General features: G+C 39.7%; 1 protein-coding gene across 6 annotated transcripts in view; it reads right to left on the bottom strand.

Annotated features, from left to right (window-relative positions):
- Window positions 1-26,890, bottom strand: part of MAP4K5 (mitogen-activated protein kinase kinase kinase kinase 5) — an 89,421-nt gene that overhangs the window by 27,526 nt on the left and 35,005 nt on the right. For 2 of the 6 annotated variants that reach the window (XM_073350194.1, XM_073350198.1), the window contains 14 exons: window positions 17,857-17,947; window positions 16,616-16,680; window positions 14,421-14,476; window positions 12,954-13,001; window positions 12,807-12,849; window positions 11,131-11,203; window positions 10,127-10,258; window positions 9,522-9,584; window positions 7,544-7,625; window positions 6,754-6,870; window positions 6,365-6,443; window positions 4,979-5,037; window positions 3,542-3,609; window positions 448-492 (listed from right to left, as the gene is read on the bottom strand). In XM_073350194.1, coding sequence (XP_073206295.1) covers window positions 448-492; window positions 3,542-3,609; window positions 4,979-5,037; window positions 6,365-6,443; window positions 6,754-6,870; window positions 7,544-7,625; window positions 9,522-9,584; window positions 10,127-10,258; window positions 11,131-11,203; window positions 12,807-12,849; window positions 12,954-13,001; window positions 14,421-14,476; window positions 16,616-16,680; window positions 17,857-17,947 — 1,021 coding nt within the window. The other 4 variants (XM_073350196.1, XM_073350197.1, XM_073350199.1 and 1 more) reach the window with 4 other exon arrangements.

Below are 26,890 nucleotides of genomic sequence, written 5' to 3'. Positions count from 1 at the left end.
GTTTTTGCTCAAGAATGATTAAGTACTTGAATAGCAGGGATGTCGTAGGGTGGGAGGGAGGTGCATTGGCAGAGCTCTGTAGGGACCCTTGTATATCAGCTGTCTGTCCTAAGCCTGGCTCATCATAGTAATAATATCCTCTCATTCTCAACACACAAAATCCCCCCTAAAAAAAATAAATCAGAAGCTTCCTTGCACACCCCATAATATTTTATTGGGGGGGGGAAGAGAAGAGAGGATAGCTCTTCTATCTATAGAGTGCTTTCAGATGTTCTCTTGGCGCTTGTGTACACAATGAAGGGTGCATTACGTTTAGGAGTGCCACTAGCCCTTCACAGTCATGTGGGATAAATACAACATTTTAAGAAAAGGGATTTTGCCAGAACCGTAACTGCTTAAAGAAAGAGCTATAGAGAATACAAGTGAAAATGAAGGAGGTTCACTCACTCTTCAACATCTTCACTGCCATCGCCAAATTTTGTGAACGGTCCCCTAGGTAAAATGTTCATAAAAATAAGAGGCCCACTCTTAAGTTCTATGAAGATCAATGCAGTCAAAATTTGATTACTGATGCACTTCACTTTGACATTATAGTATCTACCAGCCTATTACAAGTACAAAAGTACCTTGCTCTTATTCACTGTGTTAAGCCCTTTTTTCTTTGTGCACTTTATTTTCCCCATACACTAAGGAATAGTTATTTATGTTCTCTTATGCTTTGGTATCATACACTAGTCTCACATCTCCATCTACTAAGGATATTTAGGCACTGCTGCAATGTCCAATTATGTGTCCTAACAACCAACGGAAAATGGAGAAAGTTAGTGAAAAATGCAGGAATATAGTAAAGAGTCTCACAGATTGTTTTCTTGTTACACCGTTAAATATTTTTTCATCAAACCTACTGCAGGGTCAACAGAAAAGTCAGATTTTTAACCAAACTTTTAGATTTCTGAAAATCAGCAACTTTCTAGCTAATTTTACAGAATAGTAACTTCAGTTTATTTCACAGATATGGTTCTAAATAACACTACATTGTAAACATTCAGTTGCTCAAAATCCATCAACACTAATGCTGCTCATGCGCTCAGGGAGAGAACTATTTTGGTGATGGTCTGTTATGATTAGCTAATCTCAATTATAACAGTGAGCTCAGGGAAGGACAGACCTTTTTTCTGGAGGTGGAAGTGAGAGTCACAACTTGCCTGTCACAATTTTATTTTTTTAATCATCAGATACAGATTTCTGCAAGGCTAGGGGAACAGGCTGGCAATCAGAATCCATTGGAAAGATACAGTTAGCACAGGGAAATGCTAGAGGTTTGTTTGTTTTTGATAAAACATGGTGGCATCTAAAATTCAGAACAACGATGGACAGACTCCAGTACCATAGGATCCATCTTTCTGTGGACCTAGCTGTCTAACGTCCCCACTAATTAGTACATTCTGTAAGGTTCCATGAAATGCCATGTCAACAGGAAAAAAAGATTACAGGTCCATTTACATAACTACTGAAGAACAAAAGCATATTAATAAAAACATAGCACTCTGTATACTAATCAATTTCCCTTTAAGCTGCTTCTTCTGAGTGGTCCCAGAATAGCTGCTAATGAAACTATGACTGCTGCCCCAGACACTACCGGGGGACGGGGGGGAAGAATCAATTACCCCCAAGTCATTACCAGATGTAAGCACTAAAAAGTTACTCATGCATAAGGCAGAAAATAGTGCACAAAATATTAATTTTAAATAGTTAAATTATAGATTGAGAAAGTATCAAACCAATTCCCATCTTCCATAAGCATAAATGGCATTGGTCTTGTTTACATAAAACTAATCCGAGTCAGCGTATAAATCAGTGTTCTCTCTGGCATGGGCCAAACCACAGAAAAGCAGCCCACCCCCTCTCTCGAGCCAGCCTTTTCTTTACCATTATGGCACTCTCCAGAATTCCCTCGCTCAGAAGGGCTCAGCATTTCCTGTTTACCATTCCGAGAAGGAACTGAATTCCAAGAGAATGGCAGAGAAACTCACTGTCCTGGGACTTTACGACTGACGCCCTTCCAGTCAAAAGCATCACTTCATAAATATGTATACTCATTTATAGCTCGTTACGCTGTTCATAGCTGCTTTTGATGCAGTTTTATATATACAGCCTACATTATACAAAAAGCCACAGCATTAAAGAATCAAATTCATATCCATGGGTAGTTTTGAAGAGGACACAGAAATCCTGGAGATTCCAGCTGCCCACAGAACAGCCTCATCAGTAACATGTAAGGCTTTCCAGCTCTACTAGCCAGTGTCACATAAGCAAAACAAGAAAAGTGGAGGAAAAGGAGTTGTTCCTGTTTCTGGGGAGAGGACGGGCCAGGCCTACAAAACCATCTTGAATTTTCACTATTGAAGGAGCAAAGATGAGAAGAAAACAGAAAATAAATTGAAGGATAAACTGTCACACATTTAAAAACAATGGATTTATTATACTTTGCATGACATGACCGGTTGGATTGCGGAACTGTAATGTTGGAAATGAGCTATATACTAAAGGTTATCTGCAAAATTTAAACACAAAAGCATATTGTGCACTGACTGCCTCCACATAAAGAAAGGAGCAAGGGATTTTTCAGCCTAGCAGTAATTTAAATTTGGTTAAAATACTCTTTCCTGTTTAGCTGGATCATTCAGCGGGTAATACCAAGCCTGCTTACTTCTTGTTATAACTTCAAAAAGATCAGCTTGAAAGCAGTTTAGCAGTGTGCAGTAACAGGAAGCCCTGTGCAGCTACGTGGTCAAATTCAGCCCTGGCTTTAACAGAGTTGTGCTCACTAACTTCAGGGTTATCTTTGACCTAGAGTAAGTTGGGATTTAAAATGCTGGGGAGGTAAAAGCTAAATTGTTAACTGACTATACTGTAGAATACACTGCACCTATAACGGTACATACCATTATACCATACCATACCACAAACACTTAAGTAAACACTTAAGCAATTTTTAAAAGCCAAATATTTGAAAGTCAGTTCCTCCTTTACTTACTTGCAAAGACTGCTCGTCAGCATTCTGCATGTGCCTTGCAACACGTGGTGACATCACAACCACTCACCAGTGCAGGGAGTGTTGCAAGGCAAATGCAGAATCCTGAACTGAATTCTTTGAAAGGCAAGTAAAACAAAAACTGATTTTAGTTATTTTGTTTTAATACGTACTCTACATATACTACACGTTCCCACACTGACTGGGGAGCATAACCGATCCCCCCCAAAAAACGCTGTTTGTCTTTCACAGGGATCAAAACTGCACAGAAGTGATTATCCTTGCCCGGATGAGCTGACCAACCGGATCACAAGAACTGCACTGCAATATTGTATTCAATGTGAAGGCCAAATAATTTTTACCTATACTTTGGCCTGTCTTACTTTATCAAAGGACATAAAAAACAGAATTAATCAGTTCAAGGTTTTGAGGTTTTTCATAAACACAATTCTGGGTTTCTTTTCACATAATCAAAACTATGAAAATGCTACTGAACTGTGTACGTACTTGCTGCTGCTTCCACCATCAACAAAAGGATTCCAGTGTGACGCAAAGTCTGTGCCTGCTGCCACAATCTGAAGATGCAGAAATTTCAGTTCAACAATTATTTATTTAATTGAAAAAAACTATTCTCTAAACATATTTCCAGAGCATCCTGGGGGGCTTGGGAGGTAGAGAACTGCAGAAAATAATCACCCATAAACAGAGGCACTTCAGTTTCAAAGTCCGAATGTTTTTAGTCTGATTATTGAAAAAAAATAAAAAATAAAAAAATTCCAACCTTCCTTTAATTTGGGCTTGAAAACAACACCTGGAAATGGCGAAGCACACAGGTTCAACAGATGAAAAATGACTTAATTAAAGTGTTCTGGTACAAACTTGATAAGGAGAAAGCTTTTCTCCGTGGGTACTGGTGTAACAGACCACTGCTACTCTTGGGGACCATGATCCCCGAATGAGATCACATTGCGACTCACGGAACTACAGCTCTCTGAGGGTTGTTACCCCGCACCCTGGACAGCAGGCATTTCACTGCACTCTTGCTGAGCTCCCAGCCCCATCAATGCCTTTTCACCAATGACTGGTGGAGGAGCTCCTGGTGAATGCTGTTAGTGCAGCACTCATTAAAGTGACCTTAGACATGTTAAAAAAATTAAAATTTTCCTTGGGAATCAAGCCAACCCGCCTCCAATTCTGCAGTTCTTTAAAAAATTATTGTGAGCTGTTGCTGCTTTCTGTAATCGGCTTGGGTCAGTTGCTTCCCCACTAACTTCCCCTTCACGGGTACAGTTAACATCTTGAGTGTAGAGGTTTTTTGTCCAGCGATTAAGCCCCAAAGAGACCAAGCTGGGAAAGGGCGCAAAATTTTGACATGAAAAAGGCCCATCTGGCCAACAGGAAAATGGCTTTAAACATCCGGATCCTGATTTTCATAATGCTGAGCACCTATGTTTCCAACTGGAGTAAGTGGGAGCTGCTGGGACTGAGCACTCAGGAAGAATCAGGCCCATTGCATCCACAGCCGCCCTCTGCTCCAGATGAACGTGAGCTGGCTGGTAGCATTCCATTAATCTGAAGTAAACATAACTGCTGAGAGTTAAAACAAACAGCAAAGTGGCACACAATGGAGGAACGTGGCTGTGCTCTGAGTAACAGAGTAGAAGAAATAATATTGGCTGGTAGAGAGATCTAAGGGAATCAAATTCAGAATCTCTTTTCACATTCCTACACTAATTGGTGCATTTCAATTTGCACATGAAGAAGATCCTCCGCATGAACCATAGAGAGCAATTCATTTTCTTCAGAATGTGGTGACTGTCTGAAAACGGATAGTTGTCTTCTTGTGACTCTTTTTATACTCTGATACATATTACTTAACAGAGTTAAAGTATAAAACAATAAGGACATTATTATAATCACAAACGATGAAAAACCAAGTCCTACCATTTCATCCCGAGCTTCCGTTTCTTTCCGTAAGGGAGGCTCAAACTGCAACTTGTCAACTGCAAAACATCACATTTTCAACTTTACGTGTAACATTCTACTGACATCCTCTTATAGCCAGACTATTAAAGTAAGCAGCATGCTGTAGCATATAAAAAACCAAAATGCACACTGCAATGTTATGTAATGCTTCATTTTAACTTGCCTATAAAATTCTAAACTCTTTGAACCACGAACATTTGTTTTTATGGAAGTCTTCAATGTCTAAATGTTTGCACTTGCAATGTATTTGTTATGAAACAACCTACAGAAAAGAAAACTGAGAAAAGAGCAGTTAGAATCCCCATTTAAAGTAGTCTAAATGATAATTATTTAGTTTGCGTGGGCACTCTCCAAACACAGAGAAAGCCAGTTCCTACTTCAAAGGGCTCCAAAATATCAGCACTTTCCCCCCACTCCAGCTGAAAGTGACCGAATAGCGTGTCAACATTGCATGGAGTGTAAGGACTTGCATTCCTTTTGAGTTTAACATACACCATAGTCAGTACAGCAGATGTGACCATAATATTTATCGTCACATATCTAACAATAATTTAGTTTGCTTGGGCACTTTATTATGGTCACATATCTAATATCTAATAATATCTACTAATTATTTAGTTTGCAAGGGCACTTCTTCCAACACAGAGAAAGCCAGTTCCTGCTTCAACAGGCTCCAATATTTCAGTATTCCCCACCCCGCCCTGCCCCTTTGGAAAGTGACTGAGTAGCGTGTGAATGCTGCATGGAGCGTAAGGACTTGCACTCCTTTTGAGTTTAACCTACACCATATCGTCAGCACATCAGATGTGACCATAACAAGTGGAGCATCCTCCAGTGGTTAGGATGAGGTTTAGCTGACCATCAGTGTGAAAACTAGCACAAAATCAGAGCGGCACCAAATTGCCATCTACTTTTCTATATTTTCCCTCGCCAGTGAGGGCCAAGACATCTGTGTGTAAGAACATGCTCTCCCACTAAAATAATCAACTTGGTCTTCCTGCTTAATGCTTCTATTAAATTATTATTTTTTTAATAGTAGGCATTCAAAGTTTGGCATCATTCCATGGCAGAGAGAGGCTGATTACAGAAGAAACAATACCCTGGTCTTATAGAAATGTTTGCATCCTGCAATGACATGAAATGAAGTAACAGAAAAGTGTGCAAGTTTTAATTTTGATTTTGGCAAAATACCGTGGAGATTTTTTTGTTGGTGTTATTTTTCTTTCAGTGAGCCAATGGTAAACTGGCTCTCTAAGGTTTGCTATAAAAGAGTGACATGGACACAATGTATCAGGAAGAATAAACCAGCACCACAAAATGGGAAAAAGCACATTAGGGACTTACAATTTATCTCTGACGCTGTTCTTTCCGCTCTAGCATTCCTGTTTGTAGAGCGAATGGTGTGGCGAATAACAGAGTGAGGCTGTTAGAAACAGAAACATTATAATTCAGTTATATTGTCTTCACCTTAGATCTCATACCATAATTAAAGGGAAACTATTACAATGGGACACACTCTCTATTGCCTGCACACAAGCCCCTGGTACCTGACAGCAAGCTTAACCTCAACCCTGTGGCAAGGCATCCTGGTTTCTACTGTACTGCTGTGCCGCAGAGTAGAATAATTTTTCAACCCCTCTCTGAAGTGAGAATATAAGTTTACAGAGGGAAAACAGGAGACTATTTTTAAACATCGGCTTTTCAAAACAGGAAAAACACAAATACGTTCTCACCTCAAAATCATCATCATCAGCTTCACTGTAATGTGTATGGTTGTCAGGATTATTTACTTTGTCCAACAGCTCAACTGCTAGAGATCTCGAGAGACCGGGTTGTCCTACAAAACTATGCTAAAAATCACAAAAAAACCAACATTACAGTAGGTTTAATAGGAGGCTTATATTTAATCCTGTACGTCTGGGCTTCAAAAGATTAGCCTAAAGTTTTGCAAAACTTTAAAGAGATTTTCTGAAGAGTGTCTCCTGAGCAAGTAGGCCTCTAAAGCATGCATCTGTTTTGGCCTGACCACATTATGCGTCAGTTGCAATTAGAAATTAAGACCTTAGTTGTGCAAACATTGATGCATTTGCTTAACTTTATGCATGTAAGTAGTTCCATGGAGTTCAAAGGGACTCTTTAGGTGAGTAGAATTAAGCATTTGAGTAACTGTTTTCTGAATCAAGGCCTAATTTTGCCTTATGGGGTGACTAGTAAACAATCTATACAGCTAATTCTACCAAACTGGGGCACACAGTTACAAAATGCCTATCTTTGGACAATTAAAGCTGGACTTATCTTGCAGTGTAGACAGGCATCTTTATAAAATCTTGCCACCAAATAAAACTTTTGTATATTCCATGAGATTCCAATTTCACTTTTGCTGCGTTTGCACAATTAAGCACACTTGTATGATAACAGTGTGAAACATAGCCCCTGTTTGGTGCACTAATGACTTCTTTCTCTGTGAAACAATAGATTTAATGGTGACATTGCAAGTTCTGACTTTTCTTTTTCGACACTTACAGTAAGGAGTCTTTCTGCGGTTGGTCTCTTCTTTGGATTTTTTGTAAGTGCTATTTTGACAAAATTATGGAATGTTGATGACCTTTACACAAAAAGACAAAGAAAAAATTGAATACTTAAAATCAAGTTAAGTTTTTCTGAAAAGGAAAAAATAACGGTCACTTTCAATGTAACTGCTATATAAATGGCAAGACATCTACTAAATTAGAATCCTGGTCAAATATCCCATGGCATTTCAGATTTATACCATTCTGCTGCTGAGTTAACTAGCAGGAGATTACTACTACTGTCCCTTTGGAAAAAACAGTCAAAAGGTCAGATTCCATTTGAAGTCTTATGGCACTATATAACAGAAATAAAAATAATATAGTGAATTAGGTATACACTACAGCAAACCCACAAAATCCAGGCAAGTCTGACACTCCACATTATCTCATGTCACCAGGAGGAAAATAAAATGCACAACGGTGTAAGATCAGGAGAAAGCATCAACCTCCTCTTTCAAATACATGGCTCAGATTTTCAAAGCAGTTCAGATGATTTAACGACACCGCTCTTCTTTTAAATTAATGCAAGACGTGAGGCTGAGTCTCATCCTATAATTTTTACTTGTCTTTCTTGCAAGTGTTTATTTTAATGTATCTTTCAAAGGATAGATTAGCCTGAATTTGATGACTTTCAGGGCACGTTGCAAAACTTATCCCTCAGGTATTTGAAAACAAAAAGGAATTGGACTGGTTGAGGGCAGGGGCTAATTATCTGCTTCTCGGAGGTGGGTTGTACTGAACTGTACTACTGCACCTGGAGTTTTATTTGTGATGTGCTTTTAAGTTATGGCAAGAATGCCTAGAGTATAAAGATAGGTACTCTTAGCATGTGCACAAATCTCGGGCGGGGGGAAGGAAGAAAGAGGTGCAGAGTGCAAAGTTTAGTGCAGAATGCAATTCACAGAAGGACGTTTTTCCAGATGATAAACAATTTTAAGTATCTGCCCGCAGCGATACTGGCAGAATCCCCCTCTCACAGACTTAAGGAAAAAAGGACAGCTACTTGGTCACTAGCAGCATTCTAAGTACATAACTGGGATTAACTGCTTCACTACAGTGAGTCTTGATCACATGCACAGTGTCAAACTAACTGTCAAATGTGTGTTCTGGAAGGAGATTTCTCTCTCTCTCCAGGCAGCAGACCAGAGGGAGTTTTCCTTTTTCTCTGGACCAGCAGAGGAAGAGCAATTAGCATTATGTGGGCCTGTCCCACACAATCAGTTTCCTGCCATTGCAGAAGTATGTGCACTGCTGGACCTCGGTCCTCTCTGTTGCATTTGTTTCTAGGTTCCTATAAAATCAAATCAATTACAAAAAAAAAAAAAATCTATCTTGCTTGCTGGTACATACTGCAGATGTCTCAGGCTAAAACACTTCATCCTCAGGGAAATCATCTTTCAGACCACTGGGATGAAAACTAATGCACAACACTTTTAGCAATGGTTTTCTTCTTCCACAGAGCAATATGAATTAATGTCCCATTTTTAGAGATAGATTGTTTTAAAGCATGATTTACCAGGGGTGAATTATGTTCCAATAAAAACTTCGGAGTTTGAGCAAATAATGAAGACTTTTTGGTCACTGCAGAAGTCAAAGCAATTCAAAAATTCATGACTTATACTACATTTAGCCCTGATCCCGCACTGAGAGCTTCACAGTTCAGACTCCCCTTGATTTAATGAGGCGCTGCATGAACAGGGAGTCTGTTCGCATGGTTCTCACTCCAGGATCAGACTCTTTTGCTGTAATTAAGTATTTTAAGTTTAGCAGTAAGAACTGAATTCAAAGGGACAACTCATGAGTCCCAAATGTGCAGATGTGTTCGCAGGTTCAGGGCATATGCTTATGAACTGCTGACATAAATAATCAATCATTCACATGATCTTTAAAACATGCCCTGAACAAAGGGAGAAAAATTTTATTTGACTTACCATTTTGCTTTTTCCTTGAGCTTTGGAGGTTGAAAGTTACTTTTAGACATTAGAAATAAAGCCCTAAGATAAAGAAAGCATAATAATAATATACAATATGAAAATAATTAATTTTATTCTAATATCTTGAGACTGAATAAAATACTGTACACAGCAGTTCTATTACCCCACAAGAGACAATATGAGCTGATGAAAACCCAAATGAGTTCTGTAGCATGTAACATAAAAGATCTTGTAAGAGACAAAATAAAGCCGTTGATTTCTTTAATTATGGACAGTGTTTTTGAAATAAAATCTGTTTATTTTCTTGTGCAACCCTGCTAAGTATAGGGCTACTACAGAGTTCGGGAACTAAAACACTTACAAAATGTTACGTCCTTAAGAATCGGATTCCAGAACCTGAATCGACATCTTTAAATCAAGACTGGATGACTTTTACAAAAGGCGTGGTGCACTAAAACAGAAATTATGGGCTTGATGTAGGAATCCCTGGGAGAGGTTATAAGGCTTGGGTTATGCAGGACAGACTAGACGATTGTAATGGTCCCTTATGGACTATGATTTAAGAAAATGCTTGAAACGAGCGAGTCTCATGAACAGCAGACCTCATTGGATGAAGGTCAAACATTGGCGGCTGAAGTTCTCCAAGTTCGATTGCTGTTATGCCAACTGCCCAGATATCACAGAGTTGGTTGTAACCGCCATTCTTTTCCACTGCTGCAACTTCTGGGGCCATCCTTAAAATGTAAAATCATCATTTGATTACATACTATAGACCATCACTTCCATAGCACCTCCTTTGACCTGAGGATCTCAAATCTCTTTACATGATTACTGTGGAATTCATTCCAAGGCAAAGGGCCTATGCAAAGAGTGTAAATGGGGCCTGATGTGATCCTCTGCACTGGGATGAATTCCTTCCATTAAAAGAACAATGGCACAAAGGGTAAGTGTCTTGGCCAAAATCATGAATTCTATAGCAGAGCCAGGAATAGAACCCAAGTCTTGTGATACCCAGTCTAATCCTCTAACCCCAGCACAATCTTTCTTCCCTCAGTCTGTTTTCTCTAATATGAAGCAGAATACAGTATGCAATTTAAAAAAAAAAAATCTATAATTTAAGTGTTTTGTCTATATTCAGTCCTCATTATGGCTATTATGCTAATGAGGGATCTCTGTATTAAGGCAGTGCCTCAATTCAATGCAGTTAAATTTGCATTTTTATACAACCTAAAAATTATGAAGTTGAAAATGTCTGGCATTTCAAAGCCTTAAATAGCAAAGGCTGTGTTGAAACAAAAATAACTGAAATGTGCTTCTTTACACTGTAATGTCCCCTGCATGGGGGAAACTCAGATGCCTACCATGTATAACAAATGACATTCAGCACTGTATTAGATTGGCATAGGCTGCTGTTACAGTGATATTACAAAGCAACAAAATGACAATGTCATCTCTTGCCCAAGCACATTACTAAATCAGAAATAGTTTATATAACTATATGATGTCTGGAGTTAAACATATCTGTATTTTAGAAGCTTAAGTATAATTTGTAAATACTGACTTCACTTTGCATGTAGTCATTCTATGAATCAAAGCAATTTATTACCAGTAAGGGGTACCAATAAAAGATTTTCTCTTCGCAATGGTGGCTGTTATTTTTGCTGCTACTCCAAAGTCAGCTGTAAAACAAAATTACATCATCATTAAACATTTCCTAAAGACTGAATGTTTAATGAAAAACCAACATCACTCTAGGAAGTTATTATAAATCAATACCACACACACATTCCTAGGTAATAAAATTAAGATAATTGTTTACAATGTTAATCTCTCAGGTAAAGAAGAGCAGAAAATTCTAGCTGGACATTTTTTTTTTGAATGTCTGGAAATTGAAAGTTAGGTTTCTCCAAACTACCTTAAAAATGACCCTGTTTCCCCGCTTACCTCCACCTGTCTTATCACACCATAACTGAATCGTATCAGGACAGAATGTTATATATTCTAATTAATATATACTGGAGGGAAGACAGATTGGCACTGTAGTTATATGAGAGTGCGCTGTGTCAATGAGGAAACAACAGGGGAGATGTTTTGTTCTTATTGTTAAGACAAGAGACGCAGTAGGGACTCTCCAAAGATGATAGCAGAGCTACACTGAATGCATGGTATTGCAGATAATCATCCTATGTTCCCAGAGCCAGAAATCATGCCAGTCTAGTTTTGTTTTACTGTATTTCCTCTATAGTACCTGAAGAATTGTAGTTCATATTGTAGGCAAAGGATGGCTTGCCAGTAGGTAGAAAATGGGTAGCCATGTGTGATCATAGTTAAAGTTGTTAATGGAAATTCAGCTATGAGGTTTCTAGGCTTTCAATTAAAAAAAAATATTGTGTCCTCCTAATATATTGCTTCCGCACACCCACAATGGAGAAGTGAAGTTAGCCATGTGGCCACATTCATTTCTATGTGCTTGCTTTACATATTCTGTTTAGCAAAAAAATCCAAGAGGATTTGTGGCACCTTAGAAACTAACAAAATTTATTTGGACATAAGCTTTTGTGGTCTAAAACCCACTCCATCGGATGCATGCAGTGGAAAATAGAGTACGAAGATTATATCTATATATATAGATATATATAAATACACACACACACACACACACACGATGAAAAAATGGGTGTTACCATATCAACTGTAACGAGACCAAATTGGGTCATTACACAAAGTAGAACTATTTCCCCATGCTAATTTTTCCCCTACTGTTACTCATACCTTCTTGTCAACCGTTTGAAATGGGCCATCCTAATTATCACTACACAAGGTTTTTTTCTCCTGCTGATAATAGCCCACCTTAATTGATTAGTCTTGTTACAGTTGGTATGGCAACACCCATTTTTTCATGTGTACATATATATCTATCTTCCTACTGTATTTTCCACTGCATGCATCTGATGAAGTGGGTTTTAACCCACAAAAGCTTATGCCCAAATAAATTTGTTAGTCTCTAAGGTGCCACAAGTACTCCTCGTTTTTTTTGCTGATACAGACTAACATGGCTACCACTCTGAAACATATCCTGTCTTGTATTTACCTAAACAGGAGAAAGGAGTATTCATATCTCATACTCTGTTGATAGTTCTCGCCAGAGTGAACTGCTGTGTAGCTACAATGTAAGTGCAAAAGGTGTCTCACTGAAACAAAGCAACTTACCACCTTTTGATTGGTTCAATTAAAAAACCCTCATTCATTTTCTATTTTACTAGTAATTTCAACTCAACTTACCTAATTTTATGTCTCCATGGTCTGTTAGCAGAATATTTGCACCCTAAAACAAAACATGCAAAAAATTAATATGCTAAAATAATATTTGGAACATTTTAATGCATTACAAAGTATTAAATTAGTCCCTGCAGTTTTAAGTGACCTTACCTTAATATCTCTATGCATTTTGCCCTTCATGTGCAAATAAGCAAGACCCTACAAGTCAAAAATAAATCTGTAACTCAAGTTTGCCACGTTAACATACTACAACACACAACATTTCAAATTCGATTTTTAACAGTTTAAACTCAATTTGTAGTTTTAATTAAAAAGTGAAAAAATGAACATTGAGATTTTGAGAAAAGGAGTCCGTGGCTTCTGCTCCTCACCACTCCTGATTCCAACACCAACACATGTGCAGACTTTTTTAAACAAGTTATATATGTAGCTTTTTGTTAGATATATTTTTAGCTTCAAAATGCACCTCAAGAGGCATAAGATTGATGACTGAAGCCAATAAAGTTTATTTACTTCTCACGTCTAGAAAGATTTCAGCCAAAGTTTGCAAGCCTGGGTGCCTAAATCCACATTTAGCTCATAAATAAAAGTGGACTTGTTTTCAGAGGTGCTTAACACTGGAATCTCTCACTGAAAGTCAAAACAAGTTCTGCAACACCAATTCTTCTTGCTAGCAAAATATTAGCTAAAAGGTTAGGAACAGACTTGCCCTATCAGATAAGTTTGTTGACCCATTTAGTCTACAATCAGCCTCTGGCAGTGACCACTTCACCAATGTTTCATAGGAAGGTGAAAGTGTCTTCTATGGCTCCCTTACACAATTATATATGGATGTATAGAGCATGGATGGTAGAGTCCCTTCCTGACACAAAAATGTCATGATCAGCTTACGCAATGAAGCATGACGTTTCACTATGTTGTGTTGGCTTACATTTCTATAATTAATTATAATAAAACGGACCAGAATTTTAGCTGTCCAGCCATAGAATTTTTCCCTCTACAAAACATTAGAATTCACTACCATAGATATATTTTGCGATGTATAATCATTCCTTTTATTGCTCAACTACGCACCCTCTCTTACTAGGAATTAACTGTCTTCTACAATTAGATTCAGAAATTTATCCTAAACGATGGCTGCACTGAACCATCATGTCAGTTGTACAGTGTATGAGAATAGCCAGGTCAATCTAAAGCCTCAAATCTTCAAAGATTTATACATGATTAAAATAATTGCATTGAAATCAGTGGGACTACTCCTGGGGTTAAAGTTAAACATGACCAGGACTGGGGCTTAAGATTCTGATCCTGCTATACAGGCAGACTCTTATAGCTGTATAAATCCCTTTGCAGGACCAGGGCATATGGGAACTGACATATGAAATGCTGCATTAAAATTATGTAATAACGTATTTGTTACACCACATTACTGTAATATCCTACTCATTTATACTAATACTGGAAATGTGAAAAATGAATTTGTTAACCCTAGCCATTGAAGCTGTATTCCCAGGTTTACAAATGTAAGTGACGGCACAGCACCTCCTTCTGAAATAGCTTATCTTCCTCATATGTATCAAAAAGAGGCTTTGTTCTGTATCTACAGAAGTACAGTACCTGTAACGTTTCTCTGCATACATATGCAATTTGTAACTCGGACAGTGGTCCAGTTACTGAAAACAGAAAGAGAGAAACAAGTCTTTGGGTTGTAATGCACACTTTACATATACCACTGTAAAACAGTCAACAGACTGGGTAATATCCAACCTGCAAAAGTTCAAGGGACACTTTCAATTTCAAAAAAGCAAGTTGAAAGCCATTTTAGGTGCTACTCTGATAGTGTCTTTCTGTAGTTTTCCAGGCACATTTTTCATTATTAAATCAAAAGAGGGCTACTACCCGACTTCTCCAGTATGAACAATGGAGGGAAACTGCTAATGCAGGGGAAACAGTCAGTCAAACTGGGTGTACCCAAACCATCATCAAATGCACAAAGTAAAGAAGCTGAAAAAGAGAAGGAACATCTCCCATACCTCTCAGGTATAGTAATCCTGTGTAGTATTTGCAACAAGAGGTAAACATTTGCCAGAGAACAGAGAATTAAAACATTTTTCAGACAAATGTGATTTTTAAGTTGATGACATCTGCTTGCGCTCTTCATGGAGGTAAAAAGCAGAGATCATTTCTGTTTGCCTTTTAAAATTAGAAATTCAGATCTTTTTTACCCCGGATGACTGTGGCACCTGAAGATTGTTTAAAAACTTGCTTGCATCGACAGCTATTTATATTACACTAAATGACTGAGACATACATAGATGAAACAATATCTCTGCTTAAAATTCAAGAACTCCATCCCTTTAGTTAAGGTCTGAGAAAGCCCACAATCTGCTTTCCAAGACCTCCAACAAGCCTTCCAGCAAAACCAGTGAAGACCAAACCTAACATACATGAAATAAAAAACAAGCAGAATTGTTTAGAAAATACCTTTTTAGTCTTTATTCATCATAAAGGAGAACAAAATGACACACCCTTTTTTATCCTTTTAAAAGCTCACATTCAGAGTTCTCCTAGCAAAATTAGCTTGCCCAGATTGTTCACTATATGTTTAGCCTACTTTTACAGGCCTAACTTGTAATTAAATAGTACAGCTGCAATCTGAGGACAATGTTACTTTAAGAACTTTGATTTTTACAGTCCATGACTTACATGTTTCAATAAATGCAGTATTTATTACTTAATTACTTCAGTTATTAACATAACTTTTTGAATTTAAGTACCTTGGGGTTTTTATTTTGTTCATTTTTTCAAGGAAAGGGAATAAACTACTCATCCATGTTAACATTTAAAGTGTTAAGATAAAATGTTAACATGGATGGGATGGATTACTTGAGGGCTTTGAAAGTCACATTTCATTGAGATGAACTTCTGCAATGCGTCTCAGAAATAGTTTCCAAGCCTATTAAGGGTAACAGACATTGTGATGTCACAAAAAGGGGGCACGGTTTCATCAGGAAATGTTAATTTCTTAGCAAATGCCACTAAATATGATCATTTTCCAGTCACCTGTAACTAACTTTTCTCTCCCAGGACTGACTTCTCAATAAGGACTGTTTACATGCAAGATTGAAGGGTTTTCTTCAGTCTTTTTTAGAGTTAAAGAGCAAAAATATCTCAAAGCCTTAATGCTGAAAAAGTGTATTTTGTTCACTTCTCCAAAACTAAAAATAGCTAAAACATATTTTAACTTAGAAAACAAATAAACCCACAAGCTCCTCATCTCTTCATTCAAACCATGCATGAAAAATGTGAGTCCCCTAAAGAAGAATTTATCAGAAAGCTATGATCACGTGAAGATGGGAAAATAAGCTTTACATTAACTAGCAGTTTAAGGGTTAATTGTTCAATATAATATGGAGAGATTTAGGTACGTATTTCCATTATTTTTAATAGGCTTATGTACTCATCTCCTATTCATCACACTGGAAATATTCCTCCAAATACGTGGTTCCCAAAAAGGGCTCCATTTATTCCTATTTAGGATCTATTTAGAGTAGATGTACTTATTTATTTTGTAATGTTCAGTATAAAACAACAGGATATGAACACAATAGAAGAGTCACCATGTTTATGAAAAGTTCTTGATCAGTTATGCGGAGACCTTAGCCAATGCAAAATAATTGTTCACTTGCAGCAAACGAACGGTAAAATGCCAGTGGATTACCATTAAAATGACTCTCTATTGCTCTGTCATATTTTCTTTGCTTTCCACTTCGAAAAGATGCCAATAAATACGAAAATAAGTTTCAAAATACCATGGTAAATGTCCTGAAGTGATCCACCACCACAGTATTCCATGCAGATCCACAGCTTTTCACGGCTATTTTTAAAAAGTTAAACATAACTGTTAGCAGTTGACAGATCTATATACAGTAGCTGCAGTCAAAAATCATGATTTTATTATTTAACAGCTAGTTATTCAATTGTTATGTTTTCCATTTTCTTATCCCTTGAGGAATTCTAAAGTGCTGATGTATCACGAAATCCAGATATACATTTTGCATGTGTTTTAATACATACAAAGCAGGCTAGTAAATATCAATTCTCACTTAGGGTGAAACTCCCTATGTGTCAGATTCACTGACAAATTACTCTGTTGATCAGAACTGTAATATAATTGCCATAACCATGACCTTTTCTCTAAAATAAAGTTCATGTAAAAATACAACTGAGGCATACATTCTATTAACCAGGATAATTTTATGCTATCTTCTAGTTTCAAAGCTTAAAAGGAGGGTTCCTCAAAGATTCTACACCTCCGTTTTTCAAAGACATGTTGGCTTAAGCATTTAGCCATAAATCCAATTAAAGTCAAATTTGAGTCGCACCTTTCACTTTGAAAATGTAACTCCCCAAGCAATTTGGAGACCAGATCTCCTAGAACTGTGTAGCTAGGATAAGAGCGAGAATATGGAAAAGTGATTATATATATTCCCACAGAGCTCACTGATAAACTGCAGAACTCCAGAGAAATGGAAAATATTCTCCAACTTTTTGTATGGTATTTAACTTGTATACCTGAAAACACAGCCAGCTGGCCTCACCTCTTCTTTCTCTTCAATATTTCACAGCTGTCCCACCACAGCCATGAAATCTGATCGTTACCAACAATTCAGATTTAGAATATTTACAAATCACAGCTACCCAGCTATACTTTTGTAATAGCAATACCTTTAAATAAAATACCAAGAGGCAGAATTCTTTGGGTAAGTAACTAGCCTATTTTATTTTAAAAGTTACTAGAATTTCAAATCTCCCCACCAACTTGGTGGGAAACCAAAACTCCCAAAACATCAGGCTTTGAGGCTGGATTCATTGCAACAGTCTCCATGGAGAAGGCTTCTGGCTAGCAGAGATGGTGCAATATTAGTCACTATTTTAAAAGGCAACTAGGAATCAAGAGACCAAATGAGAAGGGGACTGGGGCGCGAGGATAAGGGTGGTACTCCCTGTAGAGGAAGAGTTGTGGAAATGCACACAATTAAACAGGACTTACTTGAGATAGCTCCCAAAGTAGGCTACAATGTTGCAGTGTTTACATTCTTTAACCATATAGATTTCTTGCTGTATCAATGAAAAATCATCTCCTGTAAAACAAAGAAATGGCATGGTCACGCCAACAACATACATAAAACACAGACCTATATGTAAATGAGGTAAGTGGGCACACAGTGACCAAGAGCTTGAAAAGGTCTGAAAACATGCACATAATTATGAAACCCCAAGCCACACTGTATTTTGATATTGTGAGCTACAGCTCACTTCATCGGATGCATACTGTGGAAAATACAGAAGATGTTTTTATACACACACAGGACAGGCCTAACAAAGAAAATAACAGAACGCCACTAGCTGTCACCTTCAGTCTCCAACTAAAACCCCTCCAATGCATTATCAAGGATCTACAACCTATCCTGACGGACGACCCAACACTCTCACAAATCTTGGGAGACAGGCCAGTCCTTGCCTACAGACAGCCCCCCAACCTGAAGCAAATACTCACCAGCAACCACATACCACACAACAGAACCACTAACCCAGGAACCTATCCTTGCAACAAAGCCCGTTGCCAACTGTGCCCACATATCTATTCAGGGGATACCATCACAGAGCCTACTAACATCAGCCACACTATCAGAGGCTCATTCACCTGCACATCCACCAATGTGATATATGCCATCATGTGCCAGCAATGCCCCTCTGCCATGTACATTGGTCAAACTGGACAGTCTCTACGTAAAAGAATAAATGGACACAAATCAGATGTCAAGAATTATAACATTCATAAACCAGTCGGAGAACACTTCAATCTCTCTGGTCACTCGATTTCTGATCTCAAAGCGACTATCCTTCAACAAAAAAACTTCAAAAACAGACTCCAACGAGAGACTGCTGAATTGGAATTAATTTGCAAATTGGATACAATTAACTTAGGCTTGAATAGAGACTGGGAATGGTTGATTCATTATAAAAAGTAACCTATTTCCCCTTGTTTATTCCTCCCCCCCCCCCCCCCCCACTGTTCCTCAGACGTTCTTGTTAAACCCTGGATTTGTGCTGGAAATGGCCCACCTTGATTATCACACACATTGTAAGGAGAGTGATCACTTTACATAAGCTATTACCAGCAGGAGAGTGGGGTGCGGGGAGAGAAAACCTTTTGTAGTGATAAACACCCATTTTTTCATGGTCTGTGTGTATAAAAACATCTTCTGTATTTTCCACAGTATGCATCCTATGAAGTGAGCTGTAGCTCACAAAAGCTTATGCTCAAATAAATTGGTTAGTCTCTAAGGTGCCACAAGTCCTCCTTTTCTTTTTGCGAATACAGACTAACACGGCTGTTTCTCTGAAACCTGTATTTTGATAACTGCTGACCCTTTTATGAGAGTTTCCAACACATCATCCTATTCAATATCAGTGATTCATATATATCCTTCTTTTCACTTTCCTATCTTTTTTACATGCTTTGCATGACACCAAAATGTTTCTTGAAGACCAGTGGAGAAGAGCTGGCCTGGCGTCGAGAGGTAGCCTGCAATATGATCAGTTAAGACATTAGATCAGTTCACTCACTAGCCAGCAAGCAATGGGAGTGCTCTGGAAAGACCGTACTCAGAGGGATGGGAACACCATACAATGCTTTTCGGCAGCTCCTCTGGCTACTTTAGGAAGGAAACTAACTGGTTCTGCAGGGGGTTGTTCTAACTCTTCATTTGCGCAATGGGGAAGGGAGGGTGTATAGTACCAGTGATTCAAGAGCCCTGAAGGTAGAAGGAAATGGTCCCTCCCAAAAGCAGACACCACAAAAACTATTTTTTTAAATATTCCATTTCCAATTAATTCTGGGGGACAGAGTATTGCCAGCAGAGCACTCTCGGTCACTGATGACCAAGAGAGGGGCCAAAGTCAGAGTCCCAAACGCTGAGCTCCTTGCTACAGATGCATTTTAAGATGATGGATCATAGCGGTTATATAAGTAGAACTATGCATCCTCAGCAATGTCTGTCTTGAACACAGGGTAATTAAAAAACACTTAATGCGGCTGTTCTCTGCCTTTGGTATTTCCACCATTTAAATATAAAGGGATCTGGACCAGCTCCAATTAATTTAAATATAATTGGACCTGGTCCCGCTCCAATTAAGTCAATGAGTATCTTTCCACTTACTTCAACAAGGGTTGGATCAGACCCTAAATGATGGGGCACCAACATTACTATGGCCACTTTCTTGCAACGGAAACCAGGAAAAGAGGGCACAAAGGGGCTGGTGATGGTGCTAAGGAAGAGTGTGATTGGGGGCCTAATTTTGGAAGGTAAATTTTAAATGCATGTTCTGCAGCCAGATGCTTCTTTGGCAACAGATGCTCATTTAAATTCCAAGACAAAACGACATTAAGATGGAGTCAGGTTGAGAGCACATATCCACAACAAGGGTAAAAAGCATTACAGGTATGTTGCAGTTATCTCACAGCCTAGCATTACAAACCCAGGAAATGAAGAGTTAAAGTTACACTTAAAAGAACTGCACAGTTAAGTGACCCAAACAACCTTAACTCTGCCCTGTAGTGACATCATGTAACAACAATGATGATGATGAAGGTATCTGTACCCAGAGTATAGATTTAAAAAAAAAAAAAGGCTTTAAAAGACATCAGGGTATTTTTTCTTTGCTCTTCCATGGTGCCACTACATGCAAAGTTAAGGCTACAGCAAAGAGCAAAAGCAAACATACCAACCCTGAAGAGGAAGGTTCTTTGAGGGGTTTTTAAGACACTACCAGGGGGTATTTCCTAACAACTGAGACAAGGCACAGGTATCCTCTGAAGAATGCAAGCAAATGGGAAACCTTCAAATACAACTGGCCAGTTCGAATAAAAGATATCCCAAAAGAAGAGCTTTAGGAGACTAGAGTGTTTGGACTCCCCTCTCATCTATCCTACATGCTGAACCTAAGCAATAATACTTAGCAAATGTATTGAGTGAGGCCCACATGGCTATTGATCAAATGAGCATTGATATGGCCAGTCAGGTCACAGCAATCTGAAATGCAGCCAGACAGCTATTTATACATAGTCTTATTGTTAACAGCATTGCTCAAGGAAGTGGTGTGAGGTGAAACAAGAAGTAGAGAAGGTTGTCTAAAAGCCTTAGTCTGCTTCAAGTAAAACCACAAGGACTTTTGAATGTTGAGTATATGGAGAAGGGCCTCACTGGGGTGGGAAAGCAGGCATGGAAAAAACATTGGCAGCACAATGGGTTTCTGGGAAGGTAGAACTCAAAAATGTCACATTAGAGAAGACTCTTCGAGGTGCCTGAAGCCAAGCACCTGGGATAACCATTCTTTTTTGTTTATACATTGCAAGCTAAATAAATATAATAAAGTAGTTTCTATAAACCAGATGATCAAGTTCTGCACACATTTTGTACTGTACAGGGGAGTTACCCCATGATTACACTGAATTTTGGCATGAATTCATGCACCTGCCTAAAACTATTACTGTGAACAGAATAATTTTGGGTTTGAGTCAGGTGGATTAATTCACTCCAGTTTCTCTGACAAATTTTCTACAGGAAACTGTTAAAACACTTAAGTGTAACAGACCGGAGTATTTCAAAATTAATGTCATTTTTAAAGAAGGTCAATATCAAATCCAAAAGAGTAAGTCTGAAGGAAGAAATCAGCACCAGGAAGGCATTAACTTTCACTAGATAACAATGTTTGCAGTGTTGTTATACCCTTGTTGGTTCCAGAATATGAGAGAGACAAAGTGCTGAGGTAATATCTTTTACTGGACCAACTTCTATTGGTGAAAGAGACGAGCTTTTGCACGTCACAGAACTTTTCTTCAGATTATGAAGCTCGAAAATTTCTCTGTCACAGATAGAAGTTGGTCCAATAAAAGATATTACCTCACCCACAGTGTCTCTATAGATGATATCAGTTCTCCAGCTGTTTGCATCACATCAAATGATGCCAAATCCCTTGTTAACAGAAATGTCCTCACTTCAGAGGTCGTCACTAAGTACTGTCTATTCATGAACAGAGACTTGAATATACATGGCACTTTTATTTCAACGAGATGATCAAACAAGGTCCCAGCCCTAAACACCTCACAATCATAGGTAGCAGCCTGAGTTGCCCTTACAGAGGCCTTGCTTAGCAAAGAGGGTTTTAGAAGGGATCCAAAGGAGGAGGTAGGAGGTGCTTGCTGGATGTTGAGAGAGGTTGTCCTGAGTGTAGTGGACAAAGAGAAAGGAACTGTGAAGAATGGAGCAGTAGGGAAAGACACTTGGCTGGAGTACACAGAGGATAAAGAGAGGTCATATGTACAACTTTAAAGGGAGGAAGAGGTGGAATTTCAAAAGAATAAGGGAATTAGTGCAGAAGTTTAAGGGAGAAAAGCAGAAAAGCTGCTAGAATAATGGAAGAGCAAGAGGCTCTAGGTGGCAGTATCTTGGACAGACTATGAAAAGGAAAAGATGGGGAGGCCAAGATGAACTATTCCTTAACCTCGTACTGGAATGAAGCGAAGAAAATTATCAATACCGCATGACAATAATACTTGCTCTCAACATTTCATTTGGAGGAAGACAGCAACCAAAAATAAGAACCTGATTTTAAGCAAAGTAGCTTGCAAAACAATTTACTTCTGGTTTAGTCATCAGAGACCACTTTGTGCTAAACAACATGTTATCGGAAAAATGTACTTTTGTCTGCTCATATGTTTGCAATTATAGGTTATGCAGCATGCCGAGCAAAAAGCTGGTTTGGGGAGTTGTTGTAAATCATGCAAGCAGCATGGTGACTCACTGCAGCTTGCTAACGTTATGTAATTGTATCTATACAGTTAAACATACAACATACAGAAGAGAGGATGTCACAATATAAAGTACTTTCCCCAGATCAAAACTGGTGGTTGAACCTGCTCCATTTGGCTCAACAATCTGCTCTTCTCCCTGCCAACTGTGCTACAGAATAGACTATTATAATCTGTCACCATATCACCTTGCGCTGCGATCCCATCCAGAACTCACAAGCTAAGCAAGTTAGGGCCTCTCCAAGAATCACTAAGGCCCATCTACACTAGAGAACGGTTCCAGTTGCAATTAAAGTTTTAAAATTAGCCTAACTAGCCAGTATTAGTTCTCATCAGCCATCCTAGATCTGGTGTTGGTCCATCCTGGATCCACATACACAGAGCACGCACCTCTTTCAAGCAGAGGCATAATGTCTATGGTTTACAGGGTATATTCGCTCTTGATCACATTTTCATTTGTTCCACTGCCCTGCTATGAATGGTACCATCCTGTGTAAGGAGCCACTCATGCACCCCGAGAAGCCACGGATACACCTACACCCTTGCAGCTCCTGGACTGACTCTGGGTTACTGTTTATTTTTCAGAGATTCCCCCTGGGACAAATAGATAGTTATTGTTTTAATAAAACAGTATTTGCATAATCTCAGTGGTGCATCATGGGATTAGGGGTGTATGTGCGAAGAGAGAGATGGGATGGACAGAGCTGAGAAAAGCCACAGCAGCTCTTGCGCCTGCATGCAATTGAGAGGAAAGGGGTTTGACTGGGTTGCCAAAGACATCACTTCAGATTTGGGCAGGAGCACTGGGAGACTAAAATGCACCCTGCCAGCTAGTTTGCCAGCACTTCTGATCTATGCTAACACTGTAAACTGTAACACGAGTTAGGAACCCATATTAGACTTGCAGGCAGAGGGGTAACAAATGATACAAAGCATGTCTTCAGGTGAGAAGCAGCTACACACAAACTAGCTGCATAACATTATTTGCCTCATGGGTGTTATCTATTTTGCCACAAGATGCCAGTGTAGACGGGGCTTCAAAGGTGCTGGAAGAAGTGGCATTTGCAGAACCAGTGTGCCAGCATCAAACTCAAGGCAGTGAAATGCAAGTGAGCAGTTTGCACCATTTGCAGCCGTTAAAGATATCTCTCGTGTTTTATCAGCGTAAGGGTCCCCTGGCTAAATTCCAGCTCAGGAAACAACTAATGACTTGAACTCTGCCATTTTTCAAGTGTTTGTATTTGAACAATTAGAGCTCCCAGAAAAAGCAAGGGAAGTTTTATAACAATTCCTCTCTGTATGCAAACTCCACAGCAAAGCTGCCCAAGGTACAATATCCAAACCTCACTAAACCCCTAGAGAAATTTACAGAGATCTCCTCATCCCATTCAATATTAGGAAAAAAATCATTCCAAATCCAGTGTGTGAATCCAATCAGGGGTCTGATCTGTGCTGATGACTGATACAGGTTTCACAAGGTGCAGATTTTTATTTTAAAATGGAATTTAGTGCTTTGACCTCCCCTCCCAGAGATATGTGCAGATATCTGGCTTCTGATTGGTAACCACATTGCTCGTCATCTAAGCTGACATAAAATCTGTTTAGAACTGATCAATACAGCAGCTTTAACTTTTGCTCTGTGTAGAGCGAAAGCTTGTCTCTCCCACCGTCAGAAGTTGGTCCAATAACAGATATTACCTCACCCATCTTGTCTCTCTAATATCCTGGCGCCGACACAGCCATAACGATGCTGCATATATCACCCCCTTGGACAGGTCTAGCTTTCCAGAACCTCAGTGCTGTACCCAAGGTTCCCTTCGTAGGCCCTCTAATGTTTAGGAGATTTGCGGGATCACCTTGTACCTCTCACTCCTATGTAAGGCAGCTACACTCTGGTCCTGGCTAGAGGATGGGTGGAGCAGAATGAGACTCTTTCCAAGGGATAAAGTCAAGATGTGGTTGTTGTTGATGGAGGAGGAGGTTGTCTTTGGCCTGATGGCCTCCATCTTAAAGTTCCTTCAGAGCGGTGAGACACATGATCCCTCTGAGATGTGGTGATCCCTGTCAACCCTTCCCCCTGGCTGTTAGTTAGCTAGGGAGCAGCTTGCCACCACCCCTCAGCGGGATTATTGGAAGGAACTGCATGAGGTAGTCAGTTTGAGTGGCTTCAGGGACTTTGTCCAGGGAAGCATCAGTGGGTGGGAGGCTCTGGGAGTGTAACACAGCCGCCCCAGCGGAGCTCTCTCCTCCTGGGGATTTGCAGCTGCTGGGCGCTGGCAGGCCAGAGAGATCAGCTCTGGACTCCATGTCACAAATATTGCTGGGGCTATGGTCAATTAGTCTCACCTCAAACCACTGGATCCCATTACTTCCCTCCCTCCTCCATATGCATTCAGGCCCCTGAACCTCGCACAGCCACGGAACAGCAGATGCTTCCCACCCCAGTCTGCCTTCTTCCCAAGTCTCATGCTTTCGGGTCACTGTTGCTTTCCATTCTGGCTTCTGAACTGTCTCATCCCCAACTTTCCTCCCAGTTTCATCTTGTCCTCAATCGCTTCCCATGCTGCTGCCTTCTTGATTTCATTAATTCTGTACCAGTCTGTGTTGGGGTGTGTTTGGCCTCCGAGACACTCTGCTGGGCCCAACGCTCCTACAATCCCTCCCGCTCCCCCAAAAAGCAGCGAGCTGAGCAGAAAAGAGCAGCAAAGGAGGGTTCTCTAATCTTACCTAAAGAAGAGACTCCAGAGCACCCATTTTGGAAACCATAGACCCAGTCCTCCAAGGACTAGAGAGGCTAGTAATAGCCAATCGGGCCCGCTGGCCCAGATAAAAGGAGCTGCCTGGCCTTAGGAGGTCAGTTCCCACCTTGGACGAGAGGGGCGAGGAAGGACACTCCTCTTTGGGCAAAGGGAGCTGAGGGACAGCCAGAGTTTGTTTTCTGGTTGAGTTTTGCATAGCTGGGTTTGCAGGGAGAGAACCTAAGAACCTTAGTACTGAGATAACGGTGAACCTACAGGGTCCAGGTAGGAAGAGGCTCAAGGAAGAAGCAGCAATGAATTGAATCAAGCATTACATGGCTGCCGTTTATAAGGTTCTTGGGCTGGAGCCGATATTAGTGGTGGGCCCGGGCTCCCCTCCTGGCCACACGAAGTGGCATAAACCCCAAGAAGGGATGGAGCCTATTTGGGAGCCTGAACAAAGGGCTGAATTTAAGTGGCCCAGAGCCAGGGCTGAAGATCCTAGTGAGAGCAAATGGACCGTTGACTGACTCTTTAACGCCCTGGAAGGGTGTCATTCGGACTGCAATATCACTCCCAGCCAAAATGAGGCACTCAAGAGGTGAGTGCCCCTTCACACAGCCAGTAAAAGGTTAAGCTGAGAATGGAAAATGTATAACCGAGACACATAGCTATCTGACATAAGAATAGTTAATTATGAGAACACTCATAGATGCATAATATGTAATAATCAAAGTAATAAAATGACACTAGATTTCAAGAAATACATTTCACAGCACTTGGTATTTTTATTGCATTAATTTAAATTGTGCATTACTGCATGCCTTCTGCATCACAAATAGCAATTAAAAACACTATGTTGATTCTGTTTTGCTTTCTATATATCCTGAAAAGAGGTTTGTTTGTTCAAAAGCTCATGAATATGGTACTCATGAAACTGAAGGTTACGGTCATAGAGATTAAGGCCAGAAGGGAGCACTAGATCACCTTGTCTGACCTCCTGTATATCACAGGCCACCAACCCCATCCAGTGCCCCAAACTAACCCAACAACATAAATGAGACCAAAGTATTACAGCCCATAGGAGACTAGACCATTATGTGCCAGAGACAGAGAATAGGAGGGACCGAGGGGCATCAGTGCTTGAGGGCCCCACATGCCAGGGAAATGGTTATACCCAGATAAGCCTGGCAAGTGACCCACACGCTGCAGGGAAGGTGGAAAAACCCACAAGACCACGGCCAATCTGACCTGGGGGAGAATTCCTTCCTGACCCCGTATATCGTGACCAGTTAGACCCCTGCCTATGCAAGAAAGAACGAGCCAGCCAAGCCCTTGAGAGAGAGAGAATGTTCAGCGCCAGTTCAAAGCCATGGCCTACCCTGACAACGAACCACCTCCAACCATATTGATCAATTTGCTTACACGACACCTTACTCGAATGCGCCGTCTCACTCAAACTCCTCCAGTAT

The sequence above is a fragment of the Lepidochelys kempii genome, chromosome 6, assembly GCF_965140265.1.
Source record: "Lepidochelys kempii isolate rLepKem1 chromosome 6, rLepKem1.hap2, whole genome shotgun sequence".
In the NCBI taxonomy this organism is placed as follows: domain Eukaryota; kingdom Metazoa; phylum Chordata; order Testudines; family Cheloniidae; genus Lepidochelys; species Lepidochelys kempii.
This window is presented reverse-complemented; position numbering and strand designations above follow the sequence as displayed.